This window comes from Gracilinanus agilis, chromosome 1 (assembly GCF_016433145.1).
Source record: "Gracilinanus agilis isolate LMUSP501 chromosome 1, AgileGrace, whole genome shotgun sequence".
NCBI lineage: Eukaryota > Metazoa > Chordata > Mammalia > Didelphimorphia > Didelphidae > Gracilinanus > Gracilinanus agilis.
This window is the reverse complement of record NC_058130.1, coordinates 797,119,733-797,144,602: the sequence shown is the minus strand read 5'-3', so window position 1 is coordinate 797,144,602 and position 24,870 is coordinate 797,119,733. Positions and strand designations below refer to the sequence as shown.

The following is a 24,870-nucleotide window of genomic DNA, read 5'->3' as shown; positions in this document are numbered from 1 at the left end:
TTAGCTACTTAGTGGGGAAAAGGCTGAAGATGAAATCACAATGGGGGCCCTGCAAGGGAGGAATAGATAGGCTTAGATAAGGGATGGGATGGGCTTTTTTGTGCATGGAAAGAGATTTTCTTTAGCTAGGAGAAGAATGAAGTTCTCTGATTCTGAGGCCAGAGAGCAAAAGGAGGCAGCTGAGCTTGGTGAGATGTGGAGGATAAGAGAGCTCTGCAGAGAGGTCCAGCTTTTGTTCAGTGGAAGATGAAGCCAAGTTCTTGGGTGAGAAGGTGAGGTAGTGGATGGGAGGAATCCATGAGGGAGAGATGGAGACCAGGGAACTATTTGGAAGGCTCCTGTGCTGGGTGGTAAAGGGAATCCATGAAGGAGATATCACGGGATTGCCTTGCCATGGTGAGGACCCAGCCGAAGTCAGGGAGCCTCAATATAGAGTGGATCCAGGCAACTGTTTTCCTGATTTTCCTTCTCTCCATTGACCTGCAGCCCATGAACAGGAGTGAAGACTGCTGCCTTACTTGGAAGCAATCCATAGCTAAGCTTTTGTATAAAACATCAGCCCAGGCCCTTTCCTGGTCTTTGGGGCTTAGTCTTTGTCATGTTCTTGGACACTCAGGTGACATAAATATGTTCCAGGAATTATGCTAATCGGTTAGCATACAAAGGCAGGGAAACACCAGTCTGGGCTGTCCTGGAGCTCACAATCTAGAACAGAGCCATGGAGGTGGTTTAGAAAGAAGCAACAGCCTCAATCTCACTCTGAGATGATCCAGGGAGAAAGGAGTGTTAGGGAATGGAAATGCGTTTAATTCAACAGGGAAATCAGGAATTAGAGCAGTGAAGAGAATGATAGTTAAGGAAAATAGCAATCAAAGGAGGAAATATTCAAAATTTTAATGATAAAAATAAACATCACAATTGTATATGGCCCCTAGTATGTGCCTTACACTTCATAATATTATCTCATTAGATCCTCATAGGAACCCTAGGAGTCACTTGATATTATTATTTCCATGTTATACTTGAGGAGCCTAAGAACAACAGAGCTCCTGTGTCTTGCCCAAGTCTTAACTTAAAAGTCCTAGCATGTTTCTGAGGTACGCTGAGAATGCACCACCACTTGTATTGGGATTTTTAAGAAGAATTTCATGAAAATGCCAGTATCTATATAAGGTGGGAAATAGGAAGAGAATTGTAGCTTTCTTGCCCATTGCATTTTACAAATCCTATTTGAACAATTCAGATGAAACTGTTTACTATGCTAAGACCTTATGCTATCCCTAATACAGAAAACCAAACCTAACTACATTAAAAGTCAAAATCAACTTGCTATACTAATCAAAACTTTGTAACAATTTAACTATATACATATCTATAGAAATATACAGATCTATACAATTTTTATACCTTACAAAAGGATCATGGACTCAATGTATGACACATATTTTAAAACATGGGAAATGCTATGTTTTTCTTTAAATTGTATTTAATAGAAAGATGTCATTTTAGTGAAAAGAGGTATTTAAAGAAAAGTAATGTCTACTCTGAAGTACTAGGGAAAAGAACAAAATCTTTTGTCTTGTATAAATGCAAAAAAGTGCTAAATTTCTTCATCTGATCTCAGATACTAGAACAAAAAAATGAGGTCGAAACCAAACATGATGGGAATTACATAATGCTTACAGAGAAGCCTATTGAAATAATAGGAGTATTTAGTCTACATGCACTCAATGGTGTTATACCTAGGAAGAGAGATTGAGGATTGAATATCTGGACATTCAAAATGAAAGGAAAAAGATTGAAAGTTAATTGTCATATTACTGTGGATAGAGCATGCCCAGTTACAAGCTTTGGCCTCAGCTGCGAAGATTTCAGGTTAAGTCACTCATCCTGCCTTTCTGAGGTCATGGTCTGAGTAAGGGATGTAATAAAGCTAGCCTGGCCAAAATCCCAGATTTGTTATGAAGAGCCAATGAGATTATATGGGAGGCTCTCTGGTATTTAAATTGGTTTTTTTTTTTTTTGCTTTGAGGTAATGGCGTTTTCAAAGGATGAATTGTGCCCGTTTTAAGTTGGAAGACTTTTTTTTTTACATGAGGAAATAGGATATAAAGCAGTTTATGTTTGGACAGTTGAGGAATGTCACTCTGTATGTTTTACTATTTGTTTCTTTTAGAAGGAGAGATTAGAACTGAAATGAAGGCAAATCCAACAGAAATAAGCCCTTCTATGGAAGAAATGAACCTACAAAGATTCATGAGTGATGGTCCCAATAACTATGCTTTCAGAGAATTCTGTGTTACATCACAACATTCATCTCATATTGAACATCAAAGAATGCAAACTGAGGAAATATCAAGCGAAAGTAATCAGTGCAGAAAGACTTGTATGCACAGGGCCAGTCTTACTGGACATCAGAGAATCCACCCTGGGGGGAAACCTTATGAATGCAACCAATGTGGAAAGACATTCAGTTTGAGCTCCAGTCTTGCTGTGCATCAGAGGATCCACACTGGGGAGAAACCTTATGAATGCAACCAATGTGGAAAGACATTCCGTCAGAGCTCCAATCTTTCTGTCCATCAGAGAATCCATACTGGGGAGAAACCTTATGAATGCAAAGAATGTAGAAAGACATTCAGTTTGAGCTCCAGTCTTGCTGTCCATCAGAGAATCCACACTGGGGAGAAACCTTATGAATGCAAGCAATGTGGAAAGACATTCACAAGTAACTCTAGTCTGGCTTATCATCTGAGAATGCACGTTGGGGAGAAATCTTATGAATGCAAGCAATGTGGAAAGACATTCACTCAGGGATCCAGTCTTGCTGTACATCAAAGAATCCACACTGGAGAGAAACCTTATGAATGCAAGCAATGTGGAAAGACATTCCGTCAGAGCTCCAATCTTGTTGTCCATCAGAGAATGCACACTGGGGAGAAACCTTATGAATGCAAGCAATGTGGAAAGTCATTCAGTTTGAGCTCCAATCTTGTTGTCCATCAGAGAATCCACACTGGGGAGAAACCTTATGAATGTAAGCAATGTGGAAAGACATTCCATCAGAGTTCCAGTCTTGCTGACCATCATAGAATCCACACTGGGGAGAAACCTTATGAATGCAAACAATGTGGAAAAACATTCACAAGTAATTCCAGTCTGGCCCATCATCAGAGAATCCACACTGGGGAGATACCTTATGAATGCAATCAATGTGGAAAGACATTCACAAGTAATTCCAGTCTGACTTATCATCAGAAAATCCACACTGGAGAGAAACATTATGAATGCAAGCAATGTGGAAAGATATTCCGTCAGAGCTCCAGTCATGCTGACCATCAGAGAATCCACACTGGGGGGAAATCTTTTGAATGCAAGCAATGTGGAAAGACATTTACAAATAATTTTAGTCTGGCTTATCATCACAGAATCCACACTGGGGAAAAACCTTATGAATGCAAGCAATGTGGAAAGAGATTCCGTCAGAGCTCCAGTCTTGCTGATCATCAGAGAATCCACACTGGGGAGAAACCTTACGAATGCAAGCAATGTGGAAAGGCATTCACAAGTAACTCCAGTCTAGCTTATCATCACAGAATTCACACTGGGGAGAAACCTTATGAGTGCAAACAATGTGGAAAGACATTCAGTCAGGGGTCTAGTCTTGCTGTCCATCAGAGAATGCACACTGGGGAAAAACCTTATGAATGCAAGCAATGTGGAAAGACATTCAGTTTGAGCTCTAATCTTGCTGTCCATCAGAGAATCCACACTGGAGAGAAACCTTATGGATGCAAGCAATGTGGAAAGACATTCCGTCAGAGCTCCAGTCTTGCTGACCATCAGAGAATCCACACTGGGGAGAAACCTTATGAATGCAAACAATGTGGAAAGACATTCACAAGTAACTCCAGTCTGGCTCATCACCAGAGAATCCACAATGTGAAGAAGCCTTTTGGAAGTAAGCAATGTTGAAATGCATTCACAAGTAACTCCAGTCTAGCTTATCATCAGAGGATCCAAACTGGGGAGAAATGTTATGGATGCTAGCAATGTGGAAAGACATTCTGTCAGAGCTCCAATCTGGCTTATCATCAGAGAAACCACACTGGAGAGAAATCTTATTAATGAAAGCAATGTGGAAAGACATTCAGTTTGACCTTCAGTCTAACTGTCCATCAGAGAATCCACACTGGGGAGAAACCTTAGAGATGCAAGCAATATGTAAAGACATTCCATCGGAGCTCTGCTCTTGGTGTACATCAGAGATTCCATACTGTGGAGAAATCTTAGGGATGCAAGCAATGTGGAAAGGTATTTAATCAGCACCCTGATCTTGCTTATCATCAGAGAATCCACAAGGGTGAAGAACCTTAATATGATATTGATACCTAAACTGGGAAGACCAAAAATTATAGACCAATTTCCTTAATGACTATCATTGCTGAAACATTAAATAATACACACTAGCAAAGAAACTACAGTAACCCATCACAAGGATTATTCCCCATGACCAGGTGGAATTAATACTGGAAATGCTAGACTGGTTTTATATTGTGAAAACAGCATAATTGACCATATTAATAATGAAACTACAAATATAGGATTAACTCTTCCATTGTCTATTTTTAGCTAAACCTTTCAAGAACTTAAAGTATCGATACTTGACACTAAGTAAGAGTTCTCAAGTTGCTAGAGTAAGCTCACAACTCCAAAGGTCACTTCCCAGTTTGGGCAGTGCTAGGCAAATTGAAAGACTCATTAGTTCTCATAAAGTAGGGGAGCAGCTGGAAGTGACATTGAGAAAACTATTTTAAAATGCCAGCTCAAGGATTTAGTCAGGCTCTATATTGGTGAGCTGGACTTGAGGAGGAGACTTTCCCTGGATCCTACCTTGGCTTCCAGTGGTGAGTGGAGAGATTCCTTCCTTGGTTGTTCAGTGGGGAGACCTGTTTTCTTTTGTACTTTGGTGGGATACTCCCTTCAGCATGAGTTCTGGTGAGATTCTGAGTGGTCTTAGCCTTGTGTGCAACAGATTCGTCAGCATCTTCTAGTTATTTGGATTTTAGCTTCTTAATTAGGACTTTGGATTCTGGTAAGATTTGCTCTTAGATTCATATTTGCAGTCTAGAGACATTAGGATTAAACTTAGGGTATTTATAGCTGGGCAGTACTTTCTGTCTTTTTTATCTACACTTTTCCACTTTCACTCTTTCCAATTCTTTGTAAATAAAGCTGCTAAAATTCATCTTGACTTGAGCCGTAATGTTTTTAAATAGGCAATCACAATATTACTTTAGAATTCTCATATATAGTATAAAACCTAAATTTAAATTCTTACAAAACTAAGAGGAATCATGATTACTTCAATAGATGCAAGAAAAGCCTTTGACAAATCAGAACTATTCCTGTGAAAAACACTGATGAGGGGGGCAGCTGGGAGACTTAGTGGATTTAGTGTCAGGCCCAGAGATGGGAGGTCCTGAGTTCAAATCTGGATTCTGACACTCTCTACCTGTGTGACCTAGGGCAAGTCTCTTAACCCTTGTTGCTTATCCCTTAATATTCTTGTGCCAAACCAATACACCGTATTGATTCTAATACAGAAGACGAGTGTTTAAAAAACAAAAGAATGAGCAATTAGAGGAATAAATGGAACTTTCTTTATAATAACATGTAATATCTATTTAAAACTATCAGTGAGTATCATCTGTAATGGGGAAAAGTTAGAAGCCTAATAAAGAATGAAGCAAAGCTGTCCATTCTCACTATCAATATTATACCAAAATTTTAGCTTCAGCAATAGAAGTAGAGAACGAAATTGAGGAAGTTAAGTTAGACAGTAATGATAATAAATGAACACTCTTTGTGGATCATATGATGGTATACTTAGAGAATCCTAGAGAATCAACTAACACTCATTGAAAGAATAAATAATTTTATCAAAGTTGCAGGATACAAAATAAGCCCATATAAACCATCAGCACGTCTATATATAGTAAAGTTGAGCAACAAGGTTTCGATAGAGAAATTCCACTCAAAATCACTCCAGACAATATATAATACCTGTAACAAAGAACTTCTGGACAAGATGGAGAACATCTTAAGTGACAGGATTGTTGGTTACAGAAATTGGTATTTAACCAGGGGGCATGAGCCAAGGGCAGAAGACAGTTGGGACCACCTCTATAAAAGCCCATGAACTGAGACACCCAGGACCTCGGTTTTGAGGAAGGGGGCCTTGGGAGTGGGTTGCAAAAGGGTGGGTAGGCCATAGACCTGATATTCCAGCATCCATATCTCATTATCACAAGATGCTTCATTCATTTTATTGCTAAATTGAGCTGAGAGACTACACCAGCACAGCTGCTAAGAAGAACATCACTATCCCTTCCTTTCTTTGGGCCAGACCAGGTATGGTGAGAGGGGGAAAAGTCTCCAGCCAATATCAATCTACTGCTCTTAGATATAGATTACCTTAATTCCATAGACTTAGCATAGCAATTTCTCAACACCTCTTTCCTTGTTCTGTTCTTACCATTTTGAGTTAAAGCAATAAACCCTGTTACAACTTAATCCAAGTGAAGATTGGTATTCTTACCCAAGCTAGCAAATATCTATAGCCACAGGGAAGGGATTTATCAAATCACAGCCAGAAGAGCATTATCCATTTAGCACATCAAAAACCAGCGCATAACCAACTTTATCATCAAACCCAACCCCAAGCCAGGGAGCTAGAGGAGCTGTTGAACATACATACAACCCCTCACTGGATACTTGGCTTGGGCACTATTAAGAGGCAAGGGCTTGGCTAAGCTGAACACCCATAAGCCCTGGTGGTTACTGGCCTATCTTGGTGATCACACAGGCAGCCCTATCCATCACACAGCCTTAGATTCTCCTACTTGAGAATCCAGGGCCAGCTAGTCAGTCTCAGCTCATTGAGCTTGGAGCCCCATAGTGCCTTTTAGCATACCTGGGAATTGATTTGCCACAACAAACGGGGATTATATGAACACAATTACAAAACACTTTTCACACAAATAAAGTTATATCTAAACAATTGGGAAAAATATTAATATAACAAAAATGACAAATCTACCTCAGTTTATTTCTTCTGTGCCATATCAACCCAACTACCAATAAATTATCTCATAGATAATGATAATAAAATTCATTTTAAAATAATGATTATTATTCATTATTATTATTAAATAAGCATTAATATTAAATTATTTGTTCTTATTAAATTATAATTATTAAATTATTATTAAAAATAAATAATAAAAATAATGACAATAAAATTCATCTGGAAGAACAAGAATCCAAGAACATCCAGGGAATTAGTGAAAAAATATGAAGCATGGTACCCTAGTGTGTAAATAGAATTAGCTCTAGCCCATTCATAGTCAAAACTCTACTTATCCTAGGCATAGAGATGATATTATCCCCACCTCCACGCAGTAGGGAGGGGAGATAAGTTAATCACATGTGACAATAAGTATCAAATCAAGAACAAGGGACTGCCCTTTGGGCAGTCCAAATCAATGTAGAGGCTGCCATTGGTCCACTTGAATTAGAGGTGGACCCACACGAAGTGAGGAGAGACACTATTTCTTCAACTATGTTGGTTACTCCCGGGTGAGGGAGTTCCGGCTTTGAACTTGGTGCTGAAGGTGCTTGGTTGAGACCTCAGAATGCTTCTACTCTGAATTGTCACGTGGGTAAGTTAGGCTGACTTCCTTAGCCTACCTTGGCATTTCTAAACTCTGCCTTAAGTAGGCTTATAGCCTCTCTGATTTCTAAGGTCTTGTGGCTTGTAGCCTAGTTTAATTAGCCTTTTAACCCTCTCTCTCCATCCAGGCCTCTCCAGGCCTGGACTAGCCTCTCCCTCTCTCTATTTCCCTATCTTGTACCTTCCTAATTGTAAATAAACTACCTTAAACCCGATCCTGACTTGGGTCTATTTTAATTATGGAATCAATCTGAATTGTTGCTTCCTGGTGACCACATTTTAAATATATATCTCTAAATACCTAAAATCTCCCTCTTATACTAGCAGTACCAGATCTTAAATTGTCCTAGCAAGCTCTAATCATCAAAAGACCTGATCCTGGCTAAGAAATGGATCAATGAAACACACTGGGGTAAATGATTTCAGTACTCTAGTGTTTGATATACTCAAAGATCCCAGCTTGTGGAAAAAGAACTCAGTATTTGACAAAATCTGCTGGGAAAACTGAAAGACAGTATGGTAGAAACTATTTTTAGACCAATATCTCATATCCTACACCCAGATAAGATCAGAACAGGTATAGGATTTAAATATATAGGTAGTTATTAAGAGTCATTTTGAGGGGGCAGCTAGGTAGCTCAGTGGATTGAGAGTCAGGCCTAGAAACGGGAGGTCCTAGGTTCATATCTGGCCTCAGACACTTCCCAGCTGTGTGACCCTGGGTAAGTCACTTGACCCCCATTGCCCACTCTTACCACTCTTCCACCTAGGAGCCAATACACAGAAGTTAAGGGTTTAAAACAACAACAACAACAAAAAAGAGTCAATTTGAGTAGTTTACCTGTCAGATCTTTGGAAAAGGGAAGTATGGATGACCAAGCAAGAGATAGAGAATATTACCACATGTAAAATGAATAAATTTACTTATATTAAATCAAAAGATTTTTCACACAAACAAATCCAATGTAACCAATTGTAATAGTTAAAATTAAATTATGAGTTGGGTTATAGTTTTAGTAATTTTATTACCTGAATGTAGTGATAGTAAAGAAAGGGAAATGTAGGGAAGAAGTAGAGAGTAGCTACGGGTGAGATGGGTATAGCCTGGCCTGAGGTTACCCATTGGCCCAATCAGGAAGCAGACGCTGGGAAGGCAGGTCACCAGGAACACCTGGGGACACCTGCCAATTCTAGATGACAGAATAATAACCATCTGTAATACCATACACTGAGATTTGCATATGGTAACCCCATAGTAACCCCTGCTGGTGCAAGGCTCTAAGGTCTCCCAAGATTAAGAACCAAATTTCCCATTCATGTGGTCTCAGGCCATCCTGCTCTTGGAATCCCTGGCTCCTCTCCTAGACACAGGACCCAAGAATTATACACCAACCTTCTTTTTAGTCTCAAACTGCCTTGCTCTGGTGTCAGCTAGAAGCTGTGCAGAAACATGTTCTCCTAGATTTGGAGGTAGTCTGGATACTGCCACCATTGAGAAGGTGGGAAGGTTGATGTGCAAAAGTTACTTCTGGATGCTTTAAGGAGAGTATCTGCCTATCTTCCACAGGGACACTTCAGCAAAAACTAGACTGAAACACAAACACAACTGGAATTCCAAGAAGAGATAAAAGAAGATTTTTTTAAAGATTGAAAACTGTTTTTGCAAATGAGAATGCTTGAAAAAAATTGGAAAATAAAGGAAATCTATGAGAGAAGAAATTACAAAGTGAATTGGCATGTTAGCTTAAGAAGTACAAAACCTTTCCAAACAACCAACTTCCCCAAAGTAGAGTAGACTACAAAGAAGTAAATGACTCCATGAGATAACAAGAAATATTCAAACAACATCAAAGGAATGAGAAAAATAGAAGGAAATGGAAGTTATCCAAGAGTAAAAACAACTGACAGAAAAAAGATGGAAGAGGAAAAATGTAAAGAGCATCAGACTATCTGAATGTCATGACCAAGAAAATGTCTAGACAACATATTTTAAAGAATCTTTAAAGAAAATTGCCTAGATCTCCAGAATATTCCTTAGAATATAGGATATTCTATAGAATAGAACATAGAATAGAATATTCCAGAAGGCATAAGATATAGATTTAAGGTCAAGAATGATTTAGTAGTGAAACTGTGGGAAAATTTTCCTTTACTGAAATAGAAGCCTTCCAATGAAGAGACCAGAGTTTCATAGAAATTTTGAAATTCAACTATAGGAATTAAGGGAAACACAAAAAACAAATAGGATCAGAGATGAGGGACTAAACAAGAATGAATTGCTCACATTCTAATGAGGGAAGATGATACATGCCCCCTGGGAACTTAACCATTATCAGGGACATAGAAAAAGTTTAATTAGATGAAATCTGCAAGTAGTTTTGTTGTATCCTGATGATAAAAGAAAAATAGAAGGAAAAGGGAAGTGTAATATATGGGAGAAAGGGAACGAAGAGTTGGGGGAATTTTCTCACATAAACAGAGTGTGCAAATAGACATCTATCCAAAAAAAGAGAAGAAAATGGGGGTCATTTGTCATTTCAAACTCACTTTCATCTGAACTGGTCCAAAGAAAGAAGAACACACAAAGATACCTATGTACACACACATATATTATAGACCAGGCAAGAGACTGTCAGGTGTAAGAACACCTCCTATGTGCCAGGCACAGTGGGAAGATTCTGGGGTTACAAGGAAAGGCAGAGAGGGTCAAAGGGCTGGTCAGAAGGTAACAACAGACACTTTGCAGGCACTTGGTGCAGCACTCTGTTGCATTCTCACAATCCCAGGATGAGGAAGAATACTAGCCTTTGAGAGCTTTTAGCCTAAAGGAAGTGGGAGTGATGGTCATATTTCCAAGATGGAAAAGAGTTCTTGTGCTTACTCACAGATGAAAGCACAGGCCAAGGGACCAGAAATTATATCTCCTTAGAATATATGATCTTGGAAGAACTGAAATTGTATAGCTACCTCTGAAAATAAGAGTGTGAAAAACCTGAAATGTTGGAGTGTCCCATTCACCTCAGAGCAGAGCCCAACATTTACATGAAGCTAAAAGTCAAGAACTAGGCTGGGAAATGAGAAAACAACAACAAAAACTAGATGACCTTGAAAGTTACTAAGGTGATGAGGAAGATCAATAAGAAACTCCAGAGAAGTCAAAAAAGTAAAAAAAGTTACATGGAAATCCCCATAGAAAAACACGAATTGGTCTATCTAGCCCTAAAAATTTACTGGAATAGGTCAAAAAGGATTTTTAAAATCAAATAAGAGAAGTAGAGGAAAATTAGGAAAAGAAATCTGAATGATGCAAAGAAATCATGAAAAAAGAAGCAACAACTTGTAAAGAAGATACAAGAAAACTGAAGAAAATAACACATTAAAAATAGAATAGGTCAAATGAAAAGTAGGCACAAAACATTGCTGAAGATAACTCATTAAGAAGAAAAATTGGCCAAATAGAAAAAGATATTCAAAAGTTCACCAAAGTAAAAGCTTAAAAAGTAAAACTGGCCTCTTGGGGGGAAAGTACATACATTAAGCATTGGGCATGGGGAAGCTAATGACTCTGTGGGACATAAAAAAAAGAATAAAACAAGATCAACAGAGTAAAAAAATGGGATAGAATGTGAAATATCTCATTGGAAAAATCATTGACCTGGAAATAGATACAGAACATATAATTTAAGGGATGATTGGACAACATGGAAACCATGATCAACAACAGAGCATAGAAATCATATTTTTAAAATTATCTAGCAAAACTCCTCCAATATCCTAGAACTGAATGGTTAAATAGTAATTTAGAGAATTTATCAGTAACTTCCTGAAAGAGATCACATTATGAAAACTCCCTGAAATATCATAATTAAATTTTAGAGCTCCCAGGTCAAGAAGAAAATATTGTAACTGTTAGGGTCCGAGTGGATTGCCACCCAAGGAGCACACGGAGACAATGCAATCCAAGCAAAGGGAAGTTTTTATTTCTAGTGTGCACTAGGGGAACTCAGCAAAGGAGTTCCAAAGCAGCATAATCAGAGTGGAGTTTAAATACATTTTTGAAGCTTTGATCTGGTACCTATGAATAGACTCAGGGTTTCAGTTCAGTGCTCAGGAAGGAACAAGACTTTACCCTAGAGATGAAAGGACTCAGTGTTTTGGTCTGGTCCCTAGACTTAAGGAGAACAGGACATTGCATATCAAACAGGTGTGCAAGGTGGGAGTCAGTTGACTGGTTTTAATCTTTTACTTCATAACCAGTTAGAAAGAAACTTTCCCATATCATGGAACCACAGTCAAGATAACACAAGATTTAGCACCTTCTACATTAAAAGATATGAGGATCTGAGTATCATATTCTAGAAGACAAGGGAATGAGAATACCAACCAATAGCCATCTAACCAGCAAAACCAAGTATAATCCTTAAAGGAAAAAATAGATATCTAATGAAATAAAGGACTTTCAAGCATTTCTGATGAAAAGACTGGAGCTGAAGAGAAAATCTCACTTTAAAAGCTGACTCAAGAGAAGCACAAAGAGGCAAAGAGGAAAGAGAAATTATGAGGGATGTAATAAGGTTCAAGTGTTTAGATCCCTACATGGGAATATAACATTGTAGGTCTAGCAACTTTATCATAGTGAGAGCAGATAAAAAAGTATCCACAGCCAGAGAGCAGGAATGTAAGTTGACTATGATGGGATGATGAACTAAAAAGGAAAATGAAGGGCTAAAGTGCCAGGCCTGGAGTCAGGAAGATTCATATTCCTGAATTCAAATCTCGTCTCAGATACTTAGTAACTGTGTGACACTGGCCAAGTCCTTTCTTCCTGTCTGCCTCAGTTCCTCATCTGTCAAATGAGCTGCAGAAGGACATGACCAGCACTGCAGGGTCTTGTCAAGAACACCATAAATGGGGACACAAAGACTTGACAGGACTGAAAAGCCTCCAACACAACAACAACAATGAGTGAGAAAGAGGGATGCCCTGGGAAGAAAGAGAAGGGAGAAGTAGAGTGGGGTCAGTCATCTCACACAAAAGAGGTACAAAAGAGAATTTATAGTGGAGCAGAAGATAGAGAGGGTGAACATGTCGGAATCTTATTCTTTTTGTTACTGGCTCAAAGAGGAAATAACATTCACTTGGGTATCGTAAGAATCAAATTTTAATGGTCGACTAAAATATATGAAAATTATAAATAATATGGTAGTCTCCAATTCAAAGTCAAATGATCTTTAATAGCTTTTATTTACAAAAGAGGTAGAAGAGTGAAAGTAGAGAAATACAAAAGGGTAGAGAAGATGATTCCTCAGGTTGACTTTCTTCCTCAAGCAGACCTCCTACTTGAAGCTGACTTCCTTCTTGGAGTCAACTTCCTTAGCCCTGAAGTAAAGTAAATGATTAAAACTAAAACCAGTCAACCAACTCCCACCTTGCATACCTGTCTGAGAAGTAATGACTGTTTCCCTTAAGTCTAACCACAGAACTAAAACACTGAGTCCTCTTATCGTAATGTCTTGTTCTTCTTAAGTCTAACCACTGAGTCCTTTCATCTCTAGGGTAAAGTCCTGTTCCTTCCTGAGCACTGAACTGAAACCCTGAGTCTATTCATAGGTATCAGATCAAAGCTTCAAAAATGTATTTAAACTCCACTCTGATTATATTACTTTGGAACTCCTTTGCTGAGTTCCCCTAGCGGGCACTAGAAATAAAGGCTTCTCTGTGCCTGTATTGCATTGTCTTTGTGTGTTCCTTTGGTGGTCATAGAAACGGACCCTAACAGCCCCAGAAATTCAGGGTCTTTTAGAGTGGCTATTTGTCTTCTAGACTCTCTAGCACTGCCCAGGTGGCAGTGTCTGTGGGATCCACTTCTCACCTTCTGGAGGGGTGAATTCTCATCAAAAGGGTTCACAGATTCCTGGCTGATTGAGTTTCTAAGGGTGTGAATTCACGAAGTGGTTTCCAGCTCCTCCCCCTAGTTCAAGCTTGTGCTGATTCAATCAAAAGGTGGACAAAGAAAAAGTAACCCTGTCTGGTCTTTACAATCTAGAGAGGTACTTAAGCTAGTGTGTGTGTGTGTGTGTGTGGGGGGGTTCTGCTTTTCTGTAAGTCTGTCTGTGCTAGGGGAGGGGAGGGGGTCTAGCTTTTCCTTCTAATCCCCGCGTGCCTGCAAACCTCGCCTTCTGCCAGTGGGGCTCCCCGGCCCCTCAAGGCCACGAAAAGGACGCTTGGAGATCTCCCGTCCAGAAGGGCCCGCGGTGGCCCCTCGAACGAGCCTGCAGTCGTGGGGTTCCTAGAAGCTGGGGCCGAGGCTTTGGACAGCTCACCCGTCCATCAAACTCCTGGACCGGAAGAGGAGGGACTTTCCCCGCCTCTTTCCCCGGTCCCAGCTGCGGCCCCGCATCTCCTTCCTCCAGCTCCGCCCTCCGGAGGCAGGGCTCTGAGGGCCAGCCAGGCTGAGCGTCCCGCAAAGCTGGCCGCCCCCTCGGTGGCCCTGGTGAAGGCTCCGGCTGCGGCCTCGGCTCGGGCTCCGGTTACCAAGCGCTCACAAGCTTCTGGACGCTGCCGCAGCTGCTCCCCTCCGGGTGCTGCATCCCCGCTGCGCGCCCCTGCGGGGGGGGGGGGGGCTCCAGGCAGCCACTCTCAGTGGTGGGCGGGCCCCGCGCCGTGGCCCACCGCCTCTGGTATTGGACGCCCGGAGCTGCCCGGGGCGCCCTCACCCCCTTCTCTGCCACTGCTCGCTGCAGGCCCCCTGCTCGGCTCGCGGCCTGGCCTGCTCTCCCCGCCTCCTCCTCCCCCTCTTCTTCCGGCGCTCCTCCCTTCTCCTCCCGCCCTCCCAGGGCACCCCATCCGGTCCTCCTTCCGGCCTCTTCCTAACTGGCCTGGGGAACCGGGCCAGAGCGAAGCCTCATCGGAGCAGAACCTTCTACCCAGAATGCCCCACCCGGAGCCTTCGCGCCTGTCCCTGCCTAGCACAAAGGGGGAATGCAAACCCCCCGCAGGGCCCCGAGCCCTAGTCAGCGCGGAGTCTGCACAAGCAGTCCGTCTGCGGAACCCCCATAAGAGGAACCCAGGAAACGTCCCGCCTCTCGGCAGAGCTGCCTCTTCCACTGCATTTTCCCAGACGGGCTCTCCCGTCCTTGTTGTCCCAGGAAACCTGCAGGACGCAAATGGAGCGCCGCCTTGCTTCAGAGTGCCGGGGCAGCCATTGCCCCTAACGTGGGCCTGGAAGGGCCCCAGCCTGTCAGCCCAGGTGTAGACCGTGAAGACAATCACCCTTTCTCCTGTGCTTTGCATGGCCCCTGCTCAGGCCTTCTTCAGTATTCCACAGAAGGACCTCATCTTCAGTAATGATGCGGGAAAATGAAACTGGGGGCTACCCAGGTGTGGCAAAACCACTTGGGATCACCATTGCTGAACCGGAAGCTTCCTTGAGGATTGGCCACCACCCCTCCCCACCTTCATTTTTCAGTCCAAGAACCAAGTTCAGAGAGAAATGATGAGATCACAGATGGAGAAGCACAAGAGCCCTCTGAAGCTCCCAAGTGCGTCCCCTTTGTTTTACAGGATATAAAACAGAGCTCCAGAGGCACTAAAGAACTGGTCCAGGGCTCACAGGCACTAAGCATCACCAATGGGAGGGGAAAGGACTGACCCAAAGTCACACAGCAAGCAGAACTCAGATTCAAATCCCATTCATCATCATAAAAATAATGATGCAATAATAACTCTACCACGGATAGCCAATATTTTTTTATTACTGCTTCAGGTTTATAAAGTGTTTACAAAGTATGTGACTTAATTTTATCATCACAACAACTCTCAGAAGTGAATGCTGTCCCCATCATCATCTCCATTTGATTGATGATAACGGTAGAGGTTAGGTGACATGCCCAGGGTCGTAACTACTCACTCTCTGAGAAAGGATTTGAACTCAGATCCTCCTGCCTCCAGTTCTGCCCGAAAACGAGTATTCTTGTCCCTCAGCCATACTAGCAAATGCTCTCCATTCCTCTTAACACCCCAAGACATCTTACCCCTTAGATCCAATGACTTGCCCTGGAAGTTCCCTTCCAACCTGTGATGTACAGATACTATGAATCTCTGTTTCCTGGGTGGCATCAGGCTCTCTCTGAAATGGAGGTACCCACTCCTGGGGGAGAATGACCTTTGGTCTGTCCTCTTTGGCCTCACAGGACTTGAGGCACAAATTCGGGCAGGTGGGGCTGTGGCACTGCTATGGGTGCATCATGGTGGGGCTTCCTCAGAGCTGGGAAGGCATGAAAACAGGGCCAGAGGAGGCATTGGGAGCTCATGAGTGCTGGCTGCCTCTGCAGCTGTTTCTTGGCTGAGCCCACTGGGGCACCTCAGGGCCATCCCACCTACTCCATATGAGCCCTACATAGGAACAATTAAAGCCCCAACTTTTCTCCCACCCCAACCCTTGGGGCCACATTCTCCCTTACAATGGTCAGCTATAGGGGACCCAAACTTGAAATAGTTTCTAAAACAATTCGCTCAACCAAACAGATTTCAAATTAAATTTCTGGAGAAATTGCTGTCTTTGATCCTGCTGGATTTGGGTCTTACTCCTCATGGCTGTTCTGGACTCCCATGACTGGATTTATGACAGTTCACTCTCTCAACCATGGGAAGCTCCGAATTTTCAACACACCATCAGCTCAAGCCATTGCAGAATAAATACAAGGAAATGAAACACAGGGGCTTGTGGGTGCTGGCCACATGGTGGCCTTGGAGAAGGAGGGCCTGTACGTTATGGTACATTTCTCAGTCAGGTGGAAAAGAGAAAATGCCTTGACCACTGCCTACTTTTTGTATCCATTCTCAGTTCTGGCCTGGCAGTCAATGAAAGAGCGCCTCTTCTTCACAGAGGAAGGGGACTGCAAAGAGAACGTCAGGGGATGCCTGTAACCAGGAACAGCATCTTTCCATCTCACAATATCATTTTTTTCTGAAAGCAAGTAGCCCAGCCTTTTCCACATAGACTGGCAACAGGCAGATCACAGCAGTTATGGGGAAATGGGTCTCATTGACCATGTCTCTATTATGGGATAGTCAATTCACACCCATCCTATAAGCCTTTGGTCCTTGCATCCTACATAGAGAAAAATGAAATGTGATTTTGGAATGTCACCAGATTTTCATGGAACAACTTGGGACTTTACCTAGAATGATTCAAGTTATATTTAGCAGCAGATAACTAAAGTGTCTTAAGATCATCTAGGCCAAAGCTTTTATTTTATAAGTGATAAAACTCAAGTCCCCTGGGGGAAACAGTTTCAGTCAAAGTTCCAGAGCTAATGTCAGAGGGAGCTGAGAAATGAGTTCTCTTAAGATAGATTTAGTTTTGGAGAAAAGATGGCAGCATATGGAAGAAACTCACAGTTCTCCTGAATCCACCTCTAAAGAATTGTACAAACTCTTTAAAATGAATTCAGGATCATCAGAACCAAGGAAAAGAGAGAAAAGCCATTCTCTCTCCTGTGATTGGCAGTTTAGTAACTGGGGCCACATAAGGGAATACACACTGTGGGGGCACACACAGACCCCTCTAGGGAAAGGAGGTAATAAATAAACTAAATGAAACTCACAGGGGGTTTGGGAAATAGGTAGGGAATGAGAGAGGAACTGTTCAGCTGGGTTGTTTAACTGAAATCCAAACTAGCCAGGGAAACAATGAGCTCTGTGGGTCCTTGATGGTTTGGAGGAGAGAACACCAGGAAATATAAAAAGTCAGTTTAGGAGGCAGCTGGGTAGCTCAGTGGATTGAGAGCCAAGCCTAGAGACAGGAGGTCCTGGGTTCAAATCTGGCCTCAGACACTTCCCAGCTGGGTGACCCTGGGCAAGTCACTTGACCCCCATTGCCCACCCTTACCACTCTTCTGCCTTGGAGCCAATACACAGTATTGACTCCAAGATGGAAGGTAAGGGTTCTAAAAAAAAAGTCAGTTTAATGTTTAAACAGGGTTAGATTATGAAGGAAAAGGGCCAACTAACACTTTAATATTATTTGTAAAGACAAGGGCTTGAGGTTTGGAAATTACTACTCTACTTCTAAGACCTATAGCAGACAGTCTGAGCAAAGACTGGCTGGTCTAGGGGGAAAGGGTTTCTCACTAAGATGTCCTTGGGCTGCTTCACAGATGTATCAGCTTGACTCAGGAACACAGGTAACTCAGCAAGGTAAATCTACTGGGTAAAGTCAGGGACATGAATATAACTGTATGTCCATCCTACAAGATATTCAGTTCTCAACCTGAGCTTCTTGCCTTGCTGGATGGTCTTGTAGATAGAGATAACCCACTTTCCCAGGCTCTTCAGTCAGACAGCTACCTCCTCCAAGCCAACTGCCATTAGATAGGGTCACAGAAAAACCACTCCTCTGACCAGAGTTCCATCATTAGAATTCTCAAGTCTTGCCTGTCAGCTCTGTCTGCTTTTGCTACTTAACCTAAAATCTTACATTTCCCTATAACAATCCCAAGACAGTGTAAAGAGTCAACAAGAAAGATCCATCTTTCTGAGGTAAGAGGGGAGTACAATCAAACCTAGGCAGCAGCCTGGAGTGTGCAATCAGATGTAGGTGGCATTTAGGCAAGCCAACAGCAGATCTCCTCACAGCAAACCAGCCAGATATCCCCATGACCTAGTGAGTAGCCTATCAGTGCAGGCATGCCTCCCCTAAAGCTGGATCCAGCACAAGGAGCTTGGGGACTCTGAGGGAGGTCTAATTACTCAAATATACAAGGAACTAAATCAATTGTACAAAAAATCAAGCCATTCCTCAATTGGTAAATGGTCAAGGGATATGAATAGGCAATTTTCAGATAAAGAAATCAAAACTATCAATAAGCACATGAGAAAGAGTTCTAAATCTCTAATAATTAGAGAAATGCTAATTGGCTAAAATGATAACAGAGGAGAGTAATGAATGTTGGAGGGGATGTGGTGAAATTGGGACATTAATGCATTGCTGGTGGAGTTGTGAACTGATCCAACCATTCTGGAACTATGCTCAAAGGGCTATAAAAGAATGCCTGCCCTTTGATCCAGCCACACCACTGCTGGGTTTGTACCCCAAAGAGATAATAAGGAAAAAGACTTGTACAAAAATATTTATAGCTGTTCTTTGTGGTGGCAAAAAAACTGGAAAATGAGGGTATGCCCTTCAATTGGGGAATGGCTGAACAAATTGTGGCATCTGCTGGTAATGGAATACTATTGTGCTCAAAAGAATAATAAACTGGAGGAATTCCATGTGAACTGGAAAGACCTCCAGGAATTCTTAAGTTCTTAAGGTGACTGCTAATCATGACCAACTTATGCATGGCATTCATATTCCAAGTTATGGGAGCTTTTCTTCCTCGTTTTAAGTTACTTTCCACTTTTCTCCTGTTATAGCAATTTTCTGTAATCATATGATGAAGGAAGCTGAGGTCTAGAATATTGGAATAGTGAAGGCAGATAGAAATTTTTAGCCATGGATAAGGAGGAAGCAGATTAAAGAGGTCCCTTTTCCTAAGAAGAAGAAGAATCTAGGTCATACAGAAAACCCAGAAAAACATCAGTGCCAAAAAAAAGGGGGGGGGGAACCTCAGGTAGAAATAGTGAATTATAAGCAGCATTTTTAATAAACAAGTTTCAGATACAATGCTGAACTGCTTCTCAGAACTAGTCAAGTTTATACATCTTGAAGCAAGAAACAATGGGATAAGGAAACCTTTGTGCCTAGGAATGCTACTGAAATCACCTCTAGACTAGGCCTAAGTTCAATGATAAATGAGCCCATCATTGCCAATAAATACTCAGGAAATTAAAAAGTGTACCCAAAACTAATTTAGTAAGACCAGAACTCATTTAAATCAGGAGATCCCATGTTACTGCACAACAAGAGAATTATTTTCACAAGAATTTTTAGCTATAGACTTTTCACATTGGTTGACTCAGTTGCAACATTATTTTTTTCATACAAAGTAATAGGAGTAAAGGTCTAAACTATTTAAGCATGATTATAGTTGGTAAGTAGTTAAAAGGTGAATGAAAACAGCCTATAAATCCCCAGCATCCCAACCTCTCCAAAGGGGTGTGTGTGAGAGGTTTTAAATTAGGGAAAGTTAGAAGTATTTTTAATCTGGAGAAGTTTTGGAGTTACATTTTAATTCTGAGACTTTTAAATTTAACTTTTAAAATTGTTTTGAAGCTGAAATTGTCAGTGCAGTTTTTATAGGATTTTGGCATTTTTGTAATAGGATATCCAATTAGAATTTTTCTTGGTATTAGATGATATTTTAATTTTTGGCCATGAATGGGGGAAGGGCCCCTTTCAGATTTACAAGCCCTGATTAACTTGTGATGTGGATTTTAGTTTTGCTTTTATATTTCTGTAATTGTAGAGTTGTTCTTCTATATGATATTTTGGCAGAGTGAGGCAATCTTTCTGACTGAGCAGGGAGCTTAAAGAATTTTATAATTGGTGTAGAATAAACCATAATAGAATTAACAATACGGAATTTAATCCAGAGAATAAACTGTTTGCAGAGAGATGCCTGAAGAATCTACATTGTTGCATCAAGAGATCCAGAATGAACTTTGGGGTACAACTGATTGAACTGATTGGGGTTTGAACAGCTACTTTAAATGTACATTTTATGCCAATAGGGGACTGCCCCCAATTCGTTTCTTGTCAATGTGCTTAGCAAACATTGGTTTTACTTTCTCTCTCTTCCATTCCCCTCTTATCTCTAACTATTGTAGTTAGAAGACCTTTGTGGGTATAAGATGATTATGTAAAATGATCACTTGGGGTGACTAGGCACCCAAAATGATCATCAGGGGGGGATTGTGTAAATGGAATTAGCTCACCCCCATTCATAGTTAGAACTCCAGCCACTAGAGATAATGTCATCCCCACCTCCCTTGGTGGGGAGGGGAGATGAGTTACCCACACATGACAATAAGTAACCAATCAAGAACAAGGGACAGCCCTTTGGGCAGTACAAAACAGTGTAGATGCTGCCATTTGTCCACTTGAATTAGAGGTGGACCCCTAGGAAGTGACAAAAGACACCATCTCTTCAAGTATGATGGTAACTTCCTGAGGAGGCAGTTCCCGCTTTGAACTTGGTGCTGAAGGATCTCAGCTGAGACCTCAGGCTGCTTCTCCTCTGAATTGTCACGTGTGTAAGTTAGGCTGACTTCCTTGGCCTACCTTGCTGTTTCCAGAGTCTCTGCCTCAAGGAGGCTTCTTTGCCTCTCTAATTGCTAAGGCCTTGTGGCCAGTAGCCTAATTTAATTAATCTTTTAATTCTCACTTGCGTCCAGACCAGAGTTTTTCTCTCTCTCCTTACCTTCAACCTTCCTAATTGTAAATAAACTACCATAAAACCGATCCTGAGTTGGGTCTATTGTAATTATGGAACCAATCTAGAACTGATTGATTCCTGGCGACCACACCTTGATATATATGCATATAATATCTAATTTCTAAATATTACAGAGTGAGTATATGGGAGTGGATCAAGTCCTGTCAGAGAACGTGTTTCTGGATCTCTATTGTTTTCTCTGGCAGCCCTGAAGCTATCTGGTACAAGGGGAGAGTCTGCGGGAGGGAGAGAGGAAGCTTCACCTCAGGACCCACCAGATTTGAAAGACTTGAAGACTTTGGGGGAAATGGGGTCCTGTTTTGTTTGTCAGAATTTTGCCAAAGGCAGACGGCCTGCTGTAATGGAGCAGAGAAGACTCAAAAGAAACAAGGCTGCTGGGGAGTGGAGGGGAGGGAGGGAGGGCCACAGCCTAGCTGGGCTTTCACCAGACCTCTTATCTCACCTCCCTTCTGTCAGCTTGCCTGACCCACCCTGACCCCGCTGGAGGGCTCCATCCTGCTTCTGAGAAATCGCCTGCTTGCTTAAGGAGTGTATGTGTTTGAACACACCAAGCCTATCCTTTGAAATGCACGCCAAGGAAAATTCCCGCCAACTTATTTTCCTATATATGTTCTGTGCTTACTTATGGGCAGCGCGATTCTCTCTCAAGTGAGGAGGATGCCCAGGCTGGCCGGTTATTAAAGGTCCCTAAAATTTCTAAACCTGAGTGCTTGGCATTTTTCAGGAGGTGTCCCACTTCACCTGCCTTTCTGGCTCAAATGCCAATGTGCAGGCATTTGGGGAGCACCCCCAAATGCTAATTGCCTACAACTATACCCCAAGGTTTCCCACCAGTGAAAAGAGTCCAAACCATCATTGGTCCACTGTGCCAGCCTCAACCAAAAGGGAGTTGTGTCGATGTGGAATCTAGAGACCCTAAACTTGTGGCCTGGTGGGATACAATGAATCCCAAGTGTTAGGATTAGCTTTTAACTTGGAGACCCCAAAGCTTAGACTTGTTCCCTGTTCCCCAGAGAATCCACCCTGAAGGGAATCTCAGACTAGCAGTTTCAGACTAAATAATGGACCCTAAAGGAAATGCTACCCTTTTGTCTTGAGTTGTCTTCCCCATTGTGTCAGAGACCCTTTCCCAGGAAGACACACCTGGGCAGGGACCATCCTTGAGTATCCATTGTAAGTAGCCCCTTCCCTGACATCCCAGCCTCTGGCTAGGATTCCTTTCCCAAGCTTGATTGTATCCTGTCAGTATGATCATGTCAATCCTCTTTCCCAGCCCCTGGATCTTCCCAAATGGTACAGAGGTTCCCCATTTTCTTTTGTTCCTCAGAGTGGTCATCTAGTCCGGTGGCACTCCCAGGGGTCAGGACCCAGAGCATTCTGAGTTCAATGCTCAGACTCTGCATAGGCGTGTAGCGGGCAGCTCTGTGTAGGGGACTACTCAGCCCTGTGACCTCTGGCCTTAATTCAAGAGTGGCTTTTCTGACTATTTAATAGTCCTGTGTTTTTTCAGGGTCAACAGTACCCCAATTCACAAATGGTCAAATGATATGAATGGAAAGCTTTCAGGTGAAGAAACCTGTTCTCTAAATTCATGTTAGAAATACTCCAAATCACTGAAATACAAATGAAAATAACTAGTTCTCTCCGCCCAGCTGGTGGAAAAGTTGCAGGAAGTCAGTCACTCCATCGGCATTGCCCACGGGGAACACTAGAGATGGCGAGTCTCCACTGTAGGAGAGGGCAGAAGCCGGTGTCAGAGACCACCTCGGTCAGGAGCCAAGAATAGGCTGAAGCCAAGAGGGTTTCTTCTGTTTCTAGCTAGGAGTGTCAGCTGGGGACACCCTCTTTCTGGTTGGTGGTTGGTTAAGCTTATGATGAAGGGAAAGCACCAAGCAAAATAGTTTCATTAACAAGTGTTTCCCCAGACTTGGGGGTTGTACATCATTAGTGGTTCTTGACCAAATTTGGAAGGCACCAAAGTAATTAGTGATTGTTTACCAGATTAGGAGAACACACACATACCATTTCCAAATCATCCCACTCCGAACCTTTATCTTGTTAAAGAAAAAACAAGGGACCTAACAACTGCTCATCACAAAAGGGAGGCTGACATCACCAGTAAAGTGAGGGAACTTTAGTTGGGGAAAGCCCTGGCTCAGGAGTCAGAGGGTCTGGGTGTGAATTCTGCCTTGAATGCTTCCTAGCTAAATAACTTAACTTCCTTGGACCTTCCTTCTCCCTCAGATCAGGCATTTGGGGCCACTAAGGTCCGTTCTAGTTCCTACCCCTGGGGTCTTGTGGCCAGAACTTGGTTGTCTTTGGGAAGGGGAGTCAGCCCTGCTCTGCCTCCATCATAATGCAGGAGCAACTGGAGCTGGGGTCCAATCCTTTCCTCTGCCTACCCTTCTTCCCCTGTCCTGTCCCTTCATCCTGCCCTAGCTGCATTTTAACCAACAGGAATAGGAGGCCATTTCCCCAAGAATAGCCTTATTTACTAAAGGAGGCATTCAAGCCCATTACCAAAGATCGGATCTTTGGCTCGCCTCCTTCCGCAAAAAGATCACTCGTGACTCCCTGATTCCAAGGGTGCTGTGTGTGCTCTTTCTGAATGGCCCGACATTCTGTTTCCAAGCCTGTTCAAGTATAACAATGAAACAGGTTTACTTTAAAGAAACCTGCTGATTCCTGAAAGAGGGCAGCCCCAAAGCCAACCCGGGCATTCTCCACACTGATGCACTTAAGATTTTCCCCAGGAAAAGCTCGGCAAAGGTCTTAGGACAACAGCTAATAATCCCCAGAGGTCCAAAGGCCCGTTTGGCCAGAATTGCTAACAGCCGGTTCCTGGGATCCCAGAGATGCCACCGAGCTCCACAGACGTCTGGAGAATCTTCACTGCAGTTTGCCGAGTGTCATGCTTAATCCTTTGAGCTAGTGGACATGGGTCACGATTTCCCCTCATTTCTTCATGCCAGAGCACCAAGATTGAGGAATGGCAGCGCAGCTCTCCCGAGGCAGCAGTGAGCCTGTCCAATGGCAGGCGGTTCCTGGTGATGTTTTTGCTGCGAAGCCCATCTCTTTGTGGAGGAAATGCTTGAACTGCATCCTGAGCCCAATGGCTCAGCCTCAGCAGAGATGCTCCTAATTGTGTTCCTGCCATCATTCCGAGGGTGGGGGCCAGAAGGCTCTAGTCCTGCAGAGGAGGCGCCACTGGCCTCTGCCTGGATCTCTTGTCACGTACATGCCGCCACGTGCCTCCTCCCTCGGCGCCAGCCTGTCCCCTTGGCCCACAACATGATGCTCAACTGAGGCTGGTGCGGTGACACAAGCCAAACCACCCGACCAGGAGCATCCGGGAGGCAGGCTAGAGAAAAGGCAGGAACCACAGACCTAAAAGTGCCCCGGGCTCATCCGCCCGCCTGCCCGCCCGGGAAGTCTGTCCACAGCTCCCATGAAGCAGTCACAGGAGCAGAGGATACGGCCCTCCGAGACCCATCCTGCACCCTGCTGAGCGCATCTTGGCACAGACCAATGTTGGGGCCGCAGTTGCTCCTCAGCTGAGTCTAGTCTTCCCATTCTCCAATTGCTTCTTTGTAGCTCCTGTCAGACCAAATTGGGAGCTGTCCACAGTCTCAAGTGGCAAGCAGCCTGTGGGGCAAGCCAAGAGGAACTGCATAAAGAAAAGAAAAGAAAAGAAAAGAAAAGAAAAGGAAAGAAAAGAAAAGAAAAGAAAAGAAA

General features: G+C 42.7%; 1 protein-coding gene across 1 annotated transcript; it reads left to right on the top strand.

The window, feature by feature from the left end:
• The first annotated feature begins 2,388 nt into the window (after window positions 1–2,388).
• Window positions 2,389–14,990, top strand: LOC123230558 (zinc finger protein 345-like). Its single transcript, XM_044656691.1, has 3 exons — window positions 2,389–3,224; window positions 3,393–3,864; window positions 13,944–14,990. Exons 1-3 carry the CDS (start codon window positions 2,389–2,391, stop codon window positions 14,988–14,990), a joined length of 2,355 nt encoding a protein of 784 aa, XP_044512626.1.
• Window positions 14,991–24,870: the final 9,880 nt, after the last annotated feature.